The sequence below is a fragment of the Schistosoma mansoni genome, chromosome 2 (genome assembly GCF_000237925.1).
Source record: "Schistosoma mansoni strain Puerto Rico chromosome 2, complete genome".
Classification (NCBI taxonomy): Eukaryota; Metazoa; Platyhelminthes; class Trematoda; order Strigeidida; family Schistosomatidae; genus Schistosoma; species Schistosoma mansoni.
The window spans coordinates 24,008,903-24,025,221 of record NC_031496.1 but is presented as its reverse complement, the minus strand read 5'-3'; the positions used below and the strand labels follow the sequence as shown (position 1 = coordinate 24,025,221).

The following is a 16,319-nucleotide window of genomic DNA, read 5'->3' as shown; positions in this document are numbered from 1 at the left end:
TCTCATAATGATAATTGTCTTATCATTTCTAAGCTGTTTTAATGCATGTAACTCATTTTTAATCATATTCGACCTCAATTTCAATATCAATGGACCACAATTATCGCTTTTCAATATTATACAAGCAATAGAACCAGCTTTGAATGTACTTCCTAGTGAAATAGCTAATAAATTGAGGAATATAATAATGTCCACGTTAGTACGTCAGAAATCATACAAATCGAATATGACTAAAAATGAGTTACATGCTTTAAAGCAACTAAGAAATGATAAGACAATTATCATTATGAGAGCAGATAAAGTGAACACGACAGTTATTATGAACAAAATTGACTACGAGAGAAAAGCCAAGGAACATCTACAAGAGGGCCCATATGAATTAATCAAAGATACAAAAAGTAGAACTACGCTCAATAAACTTAAGACTGAAACAAGTAAAATCTTACAGTCGTTAAAGGTCAAGCTAGGAACGCCATTATGGTTCATGCTAAATCCAAAAAGTTGTAACCCTTGTAGATTCTATGGACTTCCGAAGATTCACAAGGATAGTACTCCACTAAGACCAGTGATCGATTTCACAAATTCACCGACTTACAACCTAGCGAAATACTTAGCTAGGATACTTAAACCGTATGAAAAATTGATTAATCATGGAATTAAAAACTCTATGGAATTTAAAAATATTATTGATACCATCGATATAGAAGAGGATGAAGTAATGGCAAGTTTTGATGTTTCTTCCTTATTTACTAACGTACCTATCAACAGAGCGTTGGATATAATTTATGTTTGTTTAGAATCTGATTTGGATTTGAATTTACGTTGCCCATTAGATCCATCTGAGTTTATTAAATGTTTGGAACTATGTTTAAGGTCCACCTTATTCATATTTCGAGGAGATCTATACAGACAAAAAGAAGGTATAGCTATGGGTTCACCAGTTTCTCGGATTGTAGCGAATTTATTCATGCATTCCTTAGAAACTAGTGCAATCTCAAGAATTGTATGTCAAGCAAAGGTCTAGCTACGGTATGTAGATGACATTTTTGTTATCATTAAACAGGATTGTTTAAAAGAATTGTTTGAAAATGTGAACAACATTTCGGAACAAATTAATCTAACGAAGGAAATAGAGTCCGTTGACCACAAACTAGCATTTCTCGATTGTTTGGTTGAGCGAAGACATACTAATAGGAAGTTGAAAATAAGTGTTTTCAGAAAATCAACACATTCAGAGAGATACTTAGATTTTGATTCGGCTCATGCTTTATGTACGAAAGTCACGGTTGTTAGAGATTTAATCAACAGAAGTCTTAAGCTTGTTACAGATGAGGAAGACCAACATTTTGAATTGAATAGGATTTTATCTACACTTAGGGATAACAACTACCCAAAGGAGTTTTTAGAGAAGATTATTAGAAATGAAAGAAAAGCTAAACTAGAATGTATACAAAAAGATTGGAAGTCTACTGGGTTTCATCATCCCATACCGTAGTGAAACATCGGAAGAAATCAAACGGATTTTAAACAAGCATGATATAAGAGTGTATTTTCGGACATGTGACACTATAAGATCGTCATTGGTGAAAGTTAAGGATAGGTTACCAAAGGAAGAACAACAAAATAATGTCTATGACATCAATTGTCATGATTGTAATGCAGCTTATGTGGGAGAAACATTCAGACAATTGAATGTGAGGTTAAAGGAACACAAACAGTGTTTGAAAAATGTTCCCAAAACTTCGGTTGACATAAGGAAACTTGAGAATAAATCTGCAATAGCGTTACATGCATTAGAAACAGGACACATGATTAATTTAGAAGAGGCCGAAATACTTCAGAAAGGCTTCAACACTCATAAAGAATGATTGACAGCAGAAGCGCTGTTTATATATGGGCGGATATGAACAGCCTAAATAGAAAGGATGGTATTCAACTAGCAACCATTTGGCAAATATTCATCAACAAACAAGTAATTGGACCCTTTCTTTCTTTCTTTCTTTATTCAACCTGTTTATTTATTTCACATGAATCGTTATTTTGACTGAAATTAATATGAGTTATCTTTAGCAATACAATGATGTACTAGATGATTCTCATTTTTACTTGCAATTCAATGATTGAGAAACAATTTTTATCAACCTTTCAATTTGCACTTTTATTTTTACTTCATATAGAAACATATTAACATTGAATATCATTCATTAATAACTGATTCTTACACCTACACACACACACACACACACCCAATTTATCCAGTCTTCTTTTATTTCACATTGTGGACTTGTCACATGATTCTCATTTATTAACTGACTCATATTATTCTATTTACAAAAACTTCGACATCTAAATATGATTGGTTTAATGTAATATAGATTTCGTTTTTGATCATTACCCTGAAGAAGTGCAGACAAGTTAGCTGGACAAAACGTTGGAATTATTTCAAATATAAATCGCTGAGATTATTTTAGATATAATGTTCACTTAGATCCATGATGGTTATTATTATTATTATCATTATTATTTAGACACAAATATTGGTATAAAAGGACACCGAATAAATGTATACCACACTAGCCACTCGATTTGTGTGTAAGCTCTGATCCTGTTCGGCTGCCCAGATCAATGGAGGTGGTTATTTTTAGGGGACCATACTCGGTGCCTTCGACCTTGAACATCTGATCCACAAGGCAATAGAGAAACGTTAGGAGATGCGGTGCCAAGTTAGCTGGTGACCAACAATAGGTTCGTACTCCATTTGTTCCATCAGGATCCTGAAGCCTGTGTGCACCATTGGTTTGGAATCAAGGTTTTGCATCTCCCACAGGTGAACTCTTCGTGTCCAACAACCCGGTCAAGGTGCCGAACATTCGCTTTTTTTCCTCCCAATCTGGTTAATAACACCCACGCCGCGAGAAGGCGGCTAGTAGCACTTTGAGAGGGAGAACAGATTTTCTACATCCTCGGCCGTACCAGGGCACTTAGGGGCAGTACAAAAGATTAGATATAGAGGATACGATTCGACAAGAAAGAATAAATTCGCGTAATGAAAAGAAAATAGGAGTTTGGAAAATTAGAATCTAAGGCAAGAGAAAGAGTGAATGAATTTGCGTCACTGAGTAGGACTCTGAACGATGTCACTGAACGCCAGGAAATGAAACAGAGTGGAGTAACTTACAGTAAAATGGTCCTTTTGTTGGTAGACGGACATCTCGCCTTTGCCACAAGTGACATAAGTTGGTAAAATTCAATCGACGTTTTTGGATCTGGAATGAAATTTCGTCAGACACCAACCCACTAGGGCTGAGATTTTTAAGTGCAATATTTGGCGGGTTCAACTGATTTATTCTCTATTGTTAGTTTTTTGGTTGAACGTCAGATAACATGAAATGCGGATTAAGCAGAGATTTTCGCCAATTGTCTAGCATCCAAACATAATGGACGTGATTCGCAATTACTTGGACTAGCATTCTTTCAGAGGAGGTTATCGATCACCTCTTCCTAGCATTTTCTACCACCTTTTCCTATATCTTCGATCTAATAGACAAGGCCACTGATTTTATTAGACATAGGGGAAACAATATTTCAGCTAACGTTTCTTTTGTACATAAGCACACACATCAGGTGGCGCGGTGTGGTTAAGTGAGCATCGAGTGGAACAAAGATATAACGGAGTGGGTGATCAGTCCGACCTCCATTGACCTCTTAAGTTGGCTAGCGAGGTTTCCCCTATTATCTAGCAGCGCCTCAAGGAGGCCTTAGGTCGGATGTTGTTGAAGTTAGACTTGTACACTAGTGGATACTGGTTCAGTGATCTACCGGTTACATGTTCGCGTGCGAGACCGAAGGTCTTGGGTTAAACTCGAGGTTGCGATGTCGCCGATGCATATCGTTGAAGAGTCTAATACTAGGACGAAACGACCGTGCAATACTTTCAGGTTTCCAATGGTTGTCTAACGTTAATCGGTTCATGGTTTCAATGGAATTCAACAATCTGCGCAACCATAAACTGAAAATAAACTATTCTAATATAAAGCATATTGATGCAGTAACTCTTCTAATGAGTAAATTGGTCTTTCTGTGAATAGTTAGGTCTAGTATATACATCCGTATATATATATATATATATATATATATATATATATATATATATATGACGGAGGAAAAAAGCATATCTTACTGATTCGTTTAAAAAGCCAATACGTAATACTGTTCCAAGTTGACCTGTTGGATCATCAATAGTAGCACCATCAGCCATATGCACATCACCAGGAGAATCTCCAAGTAATAAAACATTGGGACGTTTAGGTATACTATTATTTATAATAGAGCCAGCTGTTTTATTAAATACATGAATAATGGGTGAACTGAATCCAATTAATTTACCCTACAGAACAATATAACAAATAATAAGAATAATGTTAGACAAGAATAAAAATTTTTAAATACCGTCTTTTTATGTATTGTTTAATATTTCGAACTAGCGATTTTCAAAGCCAAAGCTCCTCACAATGTGTCTTTTGGTTTAGACTCAATCAAAGATGCTTTTCTTTTGTTAGTGTTTGTTGACCGGTTTAGTATGCTAGTTTTCATTCTATATTCGAAGTTCATTGTGATTATATTTATACAGAACAATTGATCACTGGGTATTAATACTTTCTAGTGCTGATCGAATTCTATCAATGTGGTTACCAGTCTGAGTGATTCGACATCAAATGCACTATATTGAGATGTGAGTTGGTGATAAGGTGTCGTTGGCAGAAAACCCTGGATCCAGATTTCGTGCTAGTTGGCACTCGTCAACAAGGTGTATCCTTCAATTCTAAAAGAAAGGGTGCTCGCTATGAGATTTGAAAGAACCTGAGCCAGTCAGCCTTAGTCTTGTTTGCATATTCAACATCTCGTTTAAACTTGAATAAATTATCGGAAAGAACAAGGCTGATAAGTTAACATCTCTTATCACACTACTAGGTAGTCGATTTTGCCTGACCATTATTGACTATGTCATTTTAAACTGATCAGATATTTTACTATCTTCCTATGTACTTCTTCAATTATGACCTTGATAATTATTTTCATGTGAACTTGCCTTATATGTACCTAATATCATTACTGTTTTTGCTTTTTTGTAATTTAAACATTAATCATCGTGATATAACGAATGAGTCGCTTATTATTCATCCAGTAGACGTGTTTGCCTTTTCTGACCCATAGTTCTCATTGTCTGCCTGCACTAATGGACATCTGATATATATAATATCCAAAAAGTGACTCGTATTCGACCCTTAATCTATCATTTTTCTCAATGTGTTAAGTAAACAGAATATGTACTAAGTTGAGAGGGATATGTATTTCCATCAACATCATTGGGATCAATATCGATCGCTTACTATGGTATCAGCAAGAGGACAATAAAAATCACTTATTAAACTCTTTTTATTAGGGACACCATTTACTTATTTAAACACATAAATATTGGTACAAGAGGACACCAGATATATATGCGCCACACAAATCTTATTTGATTTGTGAAAGGGCTGTGATACTGCCCGGCTGCCCAAACCGAAGCAGGTGGTCTTTTTAGGGGGCCACACCTCGAGCCTTTGACCGAAAAATCTGATTCACAAGGCTGTGGAGCATCGTGAGGAGATGCAGTCACATGGTAGCCGGTGACCAACAATACGTGTGGTCATGTGAGAGCATTTGGGGGCAAAAAGTGAACATTAAACGATGATTGAAGATACATTTAGCATTAACTTTATACATATCGATATTATCAAAAGTAACAATATTACAGAGTAATCACTAGGATCGAGTTCAATGGACGAGTAGATATGAGTGTCAAAATATTGCACATTGATTTAGAGTAAATTTGTTCGAATGGGATCATAATGAATTCTATTTGTTTTTCAACTTTATATCTAATATTGAGCAAAAACTCTATTTATCATCGTTATTCATATGTTAATTGTACGTTAATTGTATAATAAAACACTGAATGGAACTAATAAAAACATCAACATACAATCCAGAAAATTTATACAGAATTAATCAATCCGAAATTGATATCGCTGGATTCGAACTCGGTATGATCTAGGGTTATTATATTTGTTGTGATAAAGTGAGACGTCCAACATTCAGTCTATTTTGTGTGATGTTACAGGTACATAGACATTGTTGAAAAGTCGTAAACAAGGCTGAAATAACTATTCTGAATTAGATTTAAACGAGTACTTTAAATGATATCAACCTATGACGTTAGCTAATTGAAGGTACCCAGCAAGAAACTTTGTAGATCAGGGTTTCAAACTAGTTGACACTTATCAACCAGATATACACGTGAAATCTTGAGGGGTATTTGTGTTCCAATGACACTGAAGTGGCGCCATCGTATCATATGCTGAAATGCTACCAATTGGCCACTCAGGTCGTGACTAATCTGTTGATAATCACTGCACAACAGAAAATATAGTCAAATACCGTTTCAGATAGAATACTTAGTTTGTTATTTATTGTCAACCTGACAACATAATTACTCTATGATTGAGTCCTATTTATGTGGCATTCATAATTATCAGAAAGATGGTACCTGAGTGATAACATATTACAGTACTACTAGAATAATAATGATAATAGTAGTAATAAATAATGCTTACATTGTCATTGAACTGCATAAAATTTGAAACAACACGCATATTATCATGATAAACATTTGCATGATGAAGGGATAAATCAATTACATCCCCAAGGCCAGCCGAGAAAACCAATACTGGTATATGATAATCCGATAATAACTGGAAAAATTCACTCACTTTATCACTGAAGTTTTGAAATGTAAATATAAAATTAATTAAAACCACAAAAAGAAAAATATCAGAAGGGGTTTGGTGGAGATTTTAGTAATTTTATAGAGTTGAGATCATGAGTCAATTGAACGTAGACCATTGCTGAGGAGTCCCATAATAGGACGAAACGGCCGTCCAGTGCTTCCAGGTTTTCGATGGTAGTCTAGCTTCAATTGACTCATGATCTCAACTCTATAAAATTAGAAAAATAGTTCCAGAACATTTTTAACGATCACATTTAAGAAAACGAAAGAACGATTGCTTAAAACATTTAACTTTCAATTAATAAGTTTCAAGTTCAAATATTATATCAATTATTTTAAGCAGTTAATTCGTAAGTATCACTAACTTATCTACAAATTTCAATAGTTGAGATGATGAGTCAATTGAAGATAGACCGCCATGGAAAACATGGAAGCACTGGACGGCCGTTGGATGCCGGCCGGCTCAGTGGTCTAGAGGTTAAGCTCTCACGCGCGAGATTGATAGGTCCTGAGTTCGAATCTCGTGAGGAGGGATCGTGGATGCGGACTGTTGAGGAGTCCCACAATACGACGAAAAGGTCATCCAGTGCATGCAGGTTTTCTATGATGGTCTAGGTTCAATTGACTCATGATCTCAACTATTAAAATTGCTATAATATTCACAAAACCCCTTCTGATATTATCTACAAATGACAAATTGATAAAAGTTGAGTAGATAAAGAAAATTTTAAAACCAAGAATTAATAAAGACATCATTACTAAATCCTTACCGTAATACTAAATGGGATTCTTTAACAGTTTTTTCTAATGTATGTTTTTGTATTCCACATTCAATAATTACTTCATGAGCTAATTCCCACCATTCTAACATATATGGGGTTTTTTCATTTTCTGTAAGATTATTATCCAATTCAATAGGGTAGTATTTGTTCCGTAGATTTATAAGCTAATATTTAATTTAAAAAATTGATATATAAATGAACATGAGACCTATAAACAGATATATAATTTTCAATTTATTAAATTGATTGTAATTAGTTGAGAACAAAAATGGTGAAGGGACTGGAAACTAGTCAGTCAGCTACAACGTAGGACCAGGCACATATATGCATCGGTCCAAGTTGCCATATCTCGTTAGAACAACAAGATGAAAAAAAATTCATAAAAGTAATTAATTTAGTGGTGTTAGTATATAAAAGAAAGGTTGTATATAAGGATATAGAATAGGAAGGAAGAAAGTTATGAAGCGATTTTAATCTCAAGGTGTAAGGGAAGATAAAGAGTGTATACACCTACGCCATTGTGATCGATTCTGAGCCATGTCACCTAGAGTTTCCAACCATTGGTTACGATAGTCACGCAGATGCCAACCAGGTAGTCTGCATCTGCCAACATGGCTCAGACTAGAAGTTAGTGACTTCAAGCACTGATGCCACGTTTTGGAAACTAGGGGATGAAGGAAATATTTATTGCTTGAGGAAGCTTGCTTAGGTTTTGAACTTCGTAGTTTACATCACAGACTGTCATTCATTAGACAACCATAGAAGACTCGGAGGCATTCGACAGCTGCTTCGTCTTGATATGGGGCTCTTTGGTAGTGTATATATTATAACGCTCGGTTTTCCGTCTACACGTATGGGACGCTAATTTGACTTAGACGAATATCTAAACTAGATACCCTCCCAGTGTTTATTCTACAGGACTTCAACACAACTCAGATCAAGAACACGTGACTAGCCTGTAAATATATTTCCACACCAAAAACCGACAGCAGTCACAATAATAGTAAGGGTAGGGGAATATATAACTCATCAAGTACCTTAAATAGGAATAATATATTTGTAAAATCTCAGCGAATGAATTTGTAGTAAATCCAACGTTTCGCCTGGCAATCTGGTCCAAGCTTTTTCAAGGAATTATAATCAAACATTAAAATTATCGAATATAAATAGGTAGTACACGGTTCTCCGAGTTCATTATACACTGAATAGGTCATCCAATCAATGTTAACAAAAAGTCTAAACTAGGTATGTTTAAGAGATATGTGATGTGAAGTGATGAGTGTTCATATAACATAATTGTATAGAAAAACGTAAGAGGTGAGAGGCGAAAATTACATTCACATTATATATTGTCTCTTATCAGTGAATTTATAAGGAAACATACAATTTGTAATATATGTGATATGAATCATATCTGTCACAGTATGTATAACATGAAGATAATTAAACAAAATATAAATAAAATATAAAGGTGAAATTTGAAGATCGTAATTTTTGACTGTATGTATGTGTCATATTTAATGTTCCAATGAATTCTTTAACAAATTCCGATAAGATAACAGATTAGAATCATTGAGTGTAAAATGTTGTCATTTTAGATGATACGAATTAGATAAAAACATTAAGGAGTTCAGGTTGTTACTTATTAATGATTAGCTGCCATGGCACTGCTAATTGTATTCCATCCCTCCTATTAATATTGTTTGGATTAGCCCATATGTATAAGGCTTCAGCTGTTTGTCTCTCCTTGTAAGAATTAAAAGCTTTTTGAAGGATTCTTGTGCCATCGAAATCAATTGTATGACCTGATTCTATCGAATGTAATGCTATCGCTGATTTGTTCTCCAATTTCCTTACATCATCTGAGGATTTAGGAATATGTTTCAAACATTGTTTGTGTTCCTTCACCCTCACATTCAGTTGTCTTGATGTTTCACCTACATACGTTGCATTACAGTCACTACATTTGATTTCATAGACACAATTTTGTTGTTCTTCTTTATGTATTGGATCTTTAATTCTTACTAATTTTGATCTTAGAGTATTGTTTGTTCGAAAAAATACTCTTATATTTTGATTATTTAAGATTCTTCGAATATCTTCCGAAATTCCTTTCCGATATGGGATCACCACTGTGTTAACCCATTCCTTTTTCTGTAATCTTTTTGTATTAACAATGTCATCTTTTCTTTCAATCTTAATTATTCTTTTAATAAAATCTTTTGGATAATTGTTCATAATTAGGGTAGATGTAATTAAATTTATTTCCGTTTTTATATCATTTGGTTCAGTGACAAGTTTTTGAGCTCTTGTAATCATATTTTTGATCATATATTTTATCATATTATTTATTATATTTAATCATATATTTTCATCAAGTACCTGTCAGACAATCTACTAGTCTAACTAAGCAGACAACTAATCATTATCATTCTCACCCATACATCAGTATATTCACGAATTCACCGGGAATCGAACATAGGAGCTTTAGATCTCACGGCAAACACTTAACATTTGGACTGATGACCCTGCATCCAATGGTTTAAATTTCTAAATTTAATCAATTCTCGATGTCACCCAAAAATCTTACCACGTCGTTTGGTAGGTAACTGCCTCCCATCCAATATGCTTGAATTCCACCAGTCACAGCTTCTGGGAAATGTGTCGCAGCTTAGTAAGTAACACTTGATAAGGATACACGTCTTTAATACTAGTACTAGTAAACCTATTAGTGTTAGTTAGTGATGAAATGATGAGTCAAATACAGAATAGTCGGGATGAAATTTTAAGATTTTGTACTTTATTCTAGAAACAGTATAAAGTGGGGAATACTGACATAAATCACAAAACAGGTTTAGGCATGCTTAGTATGATCAACTTTGAGACATACTCAATATTCAAGTACAAGACTTGTGTGATCCAGCTGTATAAATCAAAGCAGGTGAAATAGCATCTATATATATATATGTATAACACTTTGTCTTTTCAACGACTCTTCTCGTCCTATTGTAATTCATTTACCGAATACAGGTTCACATATGGAGCTTTGAGTAATACTTCAGTTATATGTGAGGGCTAGTTGTGACAATAACAGGGCTATCCAAACCGAAATGTATAGAACGGGAGTCGAACCCGAAACCTATCGGTTGGAAGCCCAGTAGTTTATAACCACTAATCCATCACTCTCCAATAATGGTTCTTCATAACTAAACAGCATGAGTATCAATAAATCTACCGACTACTCGAAACTGAAACTACATATGATTTTTTCTTTTAATCAGTAGATGACCACTCACCGTGGATTTTGCTGTTTCCGTTAATTCAGGATCTGATTCAAAAATACCTAGAGACAAAGATGTATTATAGAAATTTGAGACAAGTTACCATAAGAAGTTGGAACAAGTTCACCATCTTGACAATATTTTGATAGTGTACGATCAAAATCCGTAATAATTTCTCTAAAAGAAACCGAAACAAAATGAATCAAGATGACTTTATATAACACAACCATATCTAAGCAACGCATTAAGCTGATCAGTTATACTCAGGAGTCTGGATCCTAGATGCAAGTACATTCCAATTATATTTCAATGACTTGATGATATTTATCTGACAAAAGTGAATCAGTTTTATGTCGAAGATGAAGGATACAAAAGTACAGACAATAACTAGTACATGTTAAACAAAAGGTGTCTATTTTCACTCAGTAACTTATCATGAGTTAAAAGTAGCGAGAGTGGAGTCCAAAATCAATCAGGAAGAACAACATATTGGGATTCAAACAAAAGTAGTATCGTGGTAATTAGTATCTTCTCCCTTGAAATGCACCAAACCTCACAGTAAAAACAACCTCTTATTTGGTTGAAATGTTAGACTCCATCGTTAGGTTTTGGTGGTGGTAGGAGTTAGTCAACAGGAGACCTCGGACTCTATATTTCGTACTATTTGAAACTCGTCTACAACGTGTATTATTTATTTTATTATTTTATTTGAACACATAAATATTGGTACAAAGGGGCACCAAATACATATGCGCCACACAAATCTTATTTGATTTGTGTGAGGGCTGTGATACTGCCCGGCTGCCCAAACCGAAGAATGTGGTTTTCTTAGGGGACCACACCCGGAGCCTTTGACCTTAAGATCTGATCCACAAGGCAGTGGAGCATCGTAAGGAGATGCAGTCCCATGGTAGCCGGTGACCGACGATTGATTCATACGCCATTTGTTGCCGCAGGATACTGGAACCCATGAGCATCATCGGTTTGGAATCAGGGTTTTCCAACTCCTCTAGGTGGACTTTCCGTATCCACCAACCCGTTTAAAGTGCCGGACATTCGCTTTTCGTCCTCTCAATTTTGTAAATAACACCCCGGCCACGAGAAGGCAGCGAGTAGGACTTCCCTGGCAGAGGTTATATACACGTGGCCATGTGAGAGCATTTGGAGAGGGAGAGCGGACTCTTCCCACTCTCGGCCGTACCAGGGCATTTAGGGGCAAACATTGTGATGGAGGTGGGATTTACACAAAGATAATTAAATAGATAAAATTATAGATACTTACAACTTGTCTTTCCCACTGATAGCCAATATTTCTAACTTCTGTTGAACAGTTTTAATATTTTTTATATAAACTGCTGTTGTAGAATTAATGTTTCTCTAATAATTTAAAATAAAATATGAATATAATCGTTGAATATTTCCAAACTTACAATGCTTGAATTTTCTAAAATTTGATTTAGTAGCGTTGAAACTGTCATTTGTAATGTATTCTGAATAGTTGTAGTTAGATTATTCACAGCATTGATTTGAATTTGTGGCTGTTATTAAAACAAAAAAAAACACTAATGAATGTATCATATATTACAAATGAACTGGAAACTGATAGCTTTCATGATAAAAATCAGTCAGTCAGTTAGCTACAACGTAGGACCAGGCACATTTATACATCGGTCCAAGTTGACATACCTTGTTAGCACAACAAGATGAACACCGGATTCATAGATATAGTTAATTTAGTGGTGGTAATATATAAAAGAAAGGTTGTATATAAGGATGTAGTATAGGAAAATAATAGTAACTCAGTAGTATACACTAAATACTATTTTCTCTAAATAATTACAAAACGTTAGACCCATTGTTTGTTGTTCATATTAGCATTGGAGATATCTGTTGTTAGGATAAATGGTACATAAGATGGAATACAAAGCGAAACATATAAGATGAAATGGCTTAAAGCTTAGTGTGATATAAATGTTATTCTTTGTTCAAATCTTAAATATAAACAAACCTGCTTATTTGTTCCTTAAGGAAATGTTTTCACTATTTATCTTACTATTTTTCATTTTAGTTAGCCAGTCATACACACCGTAGGTGTTGTCATTTGGAAGTAACGCCTTTAGATAGTTTGAACATATTTTATAAATGTCGTCCCGGAAGCTTCCGCTTAGCTACAGCTCATTATATATGATATGGAGCAGTAAAACGTGGTAAACCTGTGTTTCATTAATTTGTTATAAACACCTAGAAGGAAATATAATGATCCTGTAAGTGAATGACTAGAGAACCAATCGATGATGGCATAGAATAGAGGTCCGCGATGATGTACTTTTCTAGTATCTTCATAAAAAGCAAAATCTATATTTTGACGAAATCAATCTTGACAGAATTATTTTCAATTTAGGGGATTTGTGAAGACTGTAATATTTTCAAAGGCGAATTCACGAGTCAATCTAAGATAGACTACCATCGAAAACCTGGAAGCACTGGATGGCCGTCTCATCCTAGTATGAGACTCTTCAGCAGTGAGCATCCAAGATACCGCATGCCGGACCCGAACCCAGAACCTATCGGTCTCGCGTGCGAACACTTAGACTCTAGACCACTGAGCCGGAATCCAACAGTCTTAATGTCTGACTTCAATCAATTATTTTCCTTAAATTTTAGCCTTTAATAATCCTTAGGCTAGTTACTAAAATATTATTTCCCCAGTTTCATTTCCAATTGCCATTTTATTTTGTATAACTCATTTGTTGATGCTCTACCGTATCAAAGACTGTGTAGTAAATAAAACAGTTGAATGAAAACAAGCATCCAATGCTCTTACATTTGCTAAGAATTCCATAAAATTCAGTCTAAAATTTATCCCATCAACATTTTTTTTATCATGTAAACAAACAGTATTACAGAAACAGATCGTACATAATGGCGAGATATTCCCAAGAGTACTAACGCGTGAATTAACAATTTAAGCTCTAATCATTCAGTCTCCCGGCCACCAAATGCCCTGGTACGGCCAAGATTGAGAAGAGTCGGTTCTCCCTCTCGAAATGCTCCCACATGGCCACGAGTATACAGCCACTGTCAGAAAAGTCCTACTCGCTGCCTTCTCGCGGCGGGGATATTGTTAGCGGGATTAGGAGGGCGAAAAGCGAATGTCCGGCACATTAACAGGGTTGTTGGACACGGAGGGTCCACCTATGAGAGTTGGAGAACCCTTATTCAAAACCAATGGTGCACACTGGCTCCAGGATCTTGAAGGAGCAAATGAAGTAGGGAACAATTGTTGGTTACCAGTTACCATGGGACCGCATCACCTAACGTTGCTCCATTGCCTTGTGGATCACATCTTTAGGTCAAAGGCTCCGGGTGTGGTCCTCTAAGAAAACAACCTGCTTCGGTCTGGGCAGCCGGGCAGTATCACATCCCACACACAAATCAATGATAATTACTACTGGAAAAATTGTGCTTATCATGATATACTTTTTGAAGCCTCAAGTATACTACATAGAAAAGCTGACATCAATAATCAACATTACTGACCAAAAATATTAATTCGCATAAACATCACAGCCAATTAAGTTTTCCACAATTACAGGTGTGTACAGTAGGTGTTCCTTTCTTTGAGCACCTTGGAACTTCAGGAGTAATTCAGAAAACATCGTCTGTGTTAAGAACGCTCTAGTCGTTTAAAATTCTGTTTATTAGGATGGAGATGAGCTACTAACTTACGTTTCCTTAATGTATATCAAGATATAGAATGAGGACCGAAGAAAGGCGAAAACAACAACTACAGAAGTGAAAGTAAACCAAAATGGAAGAGAGTGAAGGAAATTGGAATATCATGTTTAAGATTTAAATTGAGATGAATTTGGCGACTGAAACCGATCTTGAGCCATAAAATTTAGTCTCTGACAGCAGACTAATGGTTTTTCAAGTTGAAAACAGAAAACACATTTTGCCAACCAATTACCGACACCTAATAGCCCAAGCCTAAGTAGGTGGAACGGGGTTGGAAATCGTGGCTCACCGGTTCAAAGTTGAATTCTAAAAATGCTGAACAATGGCTTCAGTGATAAGCATTTGTTTTTTTGAGCCATGTAAGCTAGTTTACAATAATATAAACAAATGAATGCCTCGTAAACAGCTTTATTCCCAGCAAAATGCATGCAAAAAAAACTAATTCGGTTATCCACGTACATATTCGTGAACAAATGGACTTCCGGACATCTTTTCTGCGAACACCTTGATACTGTTAGGTCCCCGAGATCGGAAAAGCGACAGTTGAAATCCAATCCAATACTTCATAACTTGTACGCGGGTACTATAAATAGCACCATAAGTCTTTAACGAGAAGCTTGTTGTGGTAAAGATTTGTCACCAGCCACCTAGACTGTTACTTATTGATATATTAGTTTTTGGAAACCAGATACACGTGGACTGAGAATTATTCAAGCAAGTTCGCGCCATGCGTTGGTATACAATTAGTAGCCAACTTTTAGTCCCCTCTAAATTGAAGAATTTCATTATTAACATTTTAGAATAATTTGGAGCTGAAAAATACTAGCTGCAAACTACCAATGCATTCATAGCAAAACCAAAACTAGACGATATAATTACAATGCAAGTCTTCAAATGAAGTCTCATAGTTAAAAGTTTGATATCAATTATAACTATCCATGAGCTATATAACTGTAACAGTTTATCATTTAGGCGATTCATTATAGGATTATTTTTGACCTCATCGATGATAATTGCACTAACTTGCGAAAAAATTAGCTACGTCAAATACATTACAGAACTACTTGCTGTAGGAGCAAATGAACTTACATTCCTAAAACAAAACGTTAGGTTTAAACTTAGTCGTATATACTATACGACTTTAATGAATGTTCATATGACTGGACTTAAGAGACGTTGAGCGAAATGGTTCAGAATCGGTCATCGTTGGAGACCTCGACGCACCCTATATCAACTGGATAGAGCTCACAGCTCCAGGTGGGGGTTTCAATAGCATCCTTCTATCATTAATTATTCAATGTGCACTTGTACAATGTATCGTAAAACCGACACTTTGACTTGGAACATGATCCGTCATTGCTAGACCTTGTCCTTACACACCACTGTGAAGATGTCGTCGACATTCAGCACCTTCCCCCACTATTGAGTAGTAACCACGTTGTACTTTCCTTTAAGTTCCGGATACATGGTATAGAATTTGCATCTGCTCCACCCCGTCCTAATATCTGGAGAGCTAATATTCCGGCAATCAGGGACTATGCTATCTCGATTGACTGGTCGGTCGATGCTATTGGATCGATCGACGATGCATGGAATAGGTTTAAGTCTACGTTCGAATCCGTAACTCAACCGTTTATCCCATGGTCAGCACGTAAGCTATCACATTGCCCTCCATGGATTAATAAGGAA

General features: G+C 35.5%; 1 protein-coding gene across 1 annotated transcript in view; it reads right to left on the bottom strand.

Moving 5' to 3' along the window:
* Smp_097180 (hypothetical protein) overlaps positions 1–13,734 on the bottom strand; it is a gene marked incomplete at both ends in the record, with an annotated part of 15,704 nt that extends 1,970 nt beyond the window's left edge. The window contains 8 exons of the mRNA XM_018796156.1: positions 4,181–4,387; positions 6,657–6,819; positions 7,600–7,775; positions 10,908–10,954; positions 10,996–11,069; positions 12,175–12,269; positions 12,323–12,430; positions 13,717–13,734. Of these exons, the coding sequence (XP_018650396.1) occupies positions 4,181–4,387; positions 6,657–6,819; positions 7,600–7,775; positions 10,908–10,954; positions 10,996–11,069; positions 12,175–12,269; positions 12,323–12,430; positions 13,717–13,734 (888 nt within the window). The remainder of the gene's footprint in view (positions 1–4,180; positions 4,388–6,656; positions 6,820–7,599; positions 7,776–10,907; positions 10,955–10,995; positions 11,070–12,174; positions 12,270–12,322; positions 12,431–13,716) is intronic.
* Positions 13,735–16,319: the final 2,585 nt, after the last annotated feature.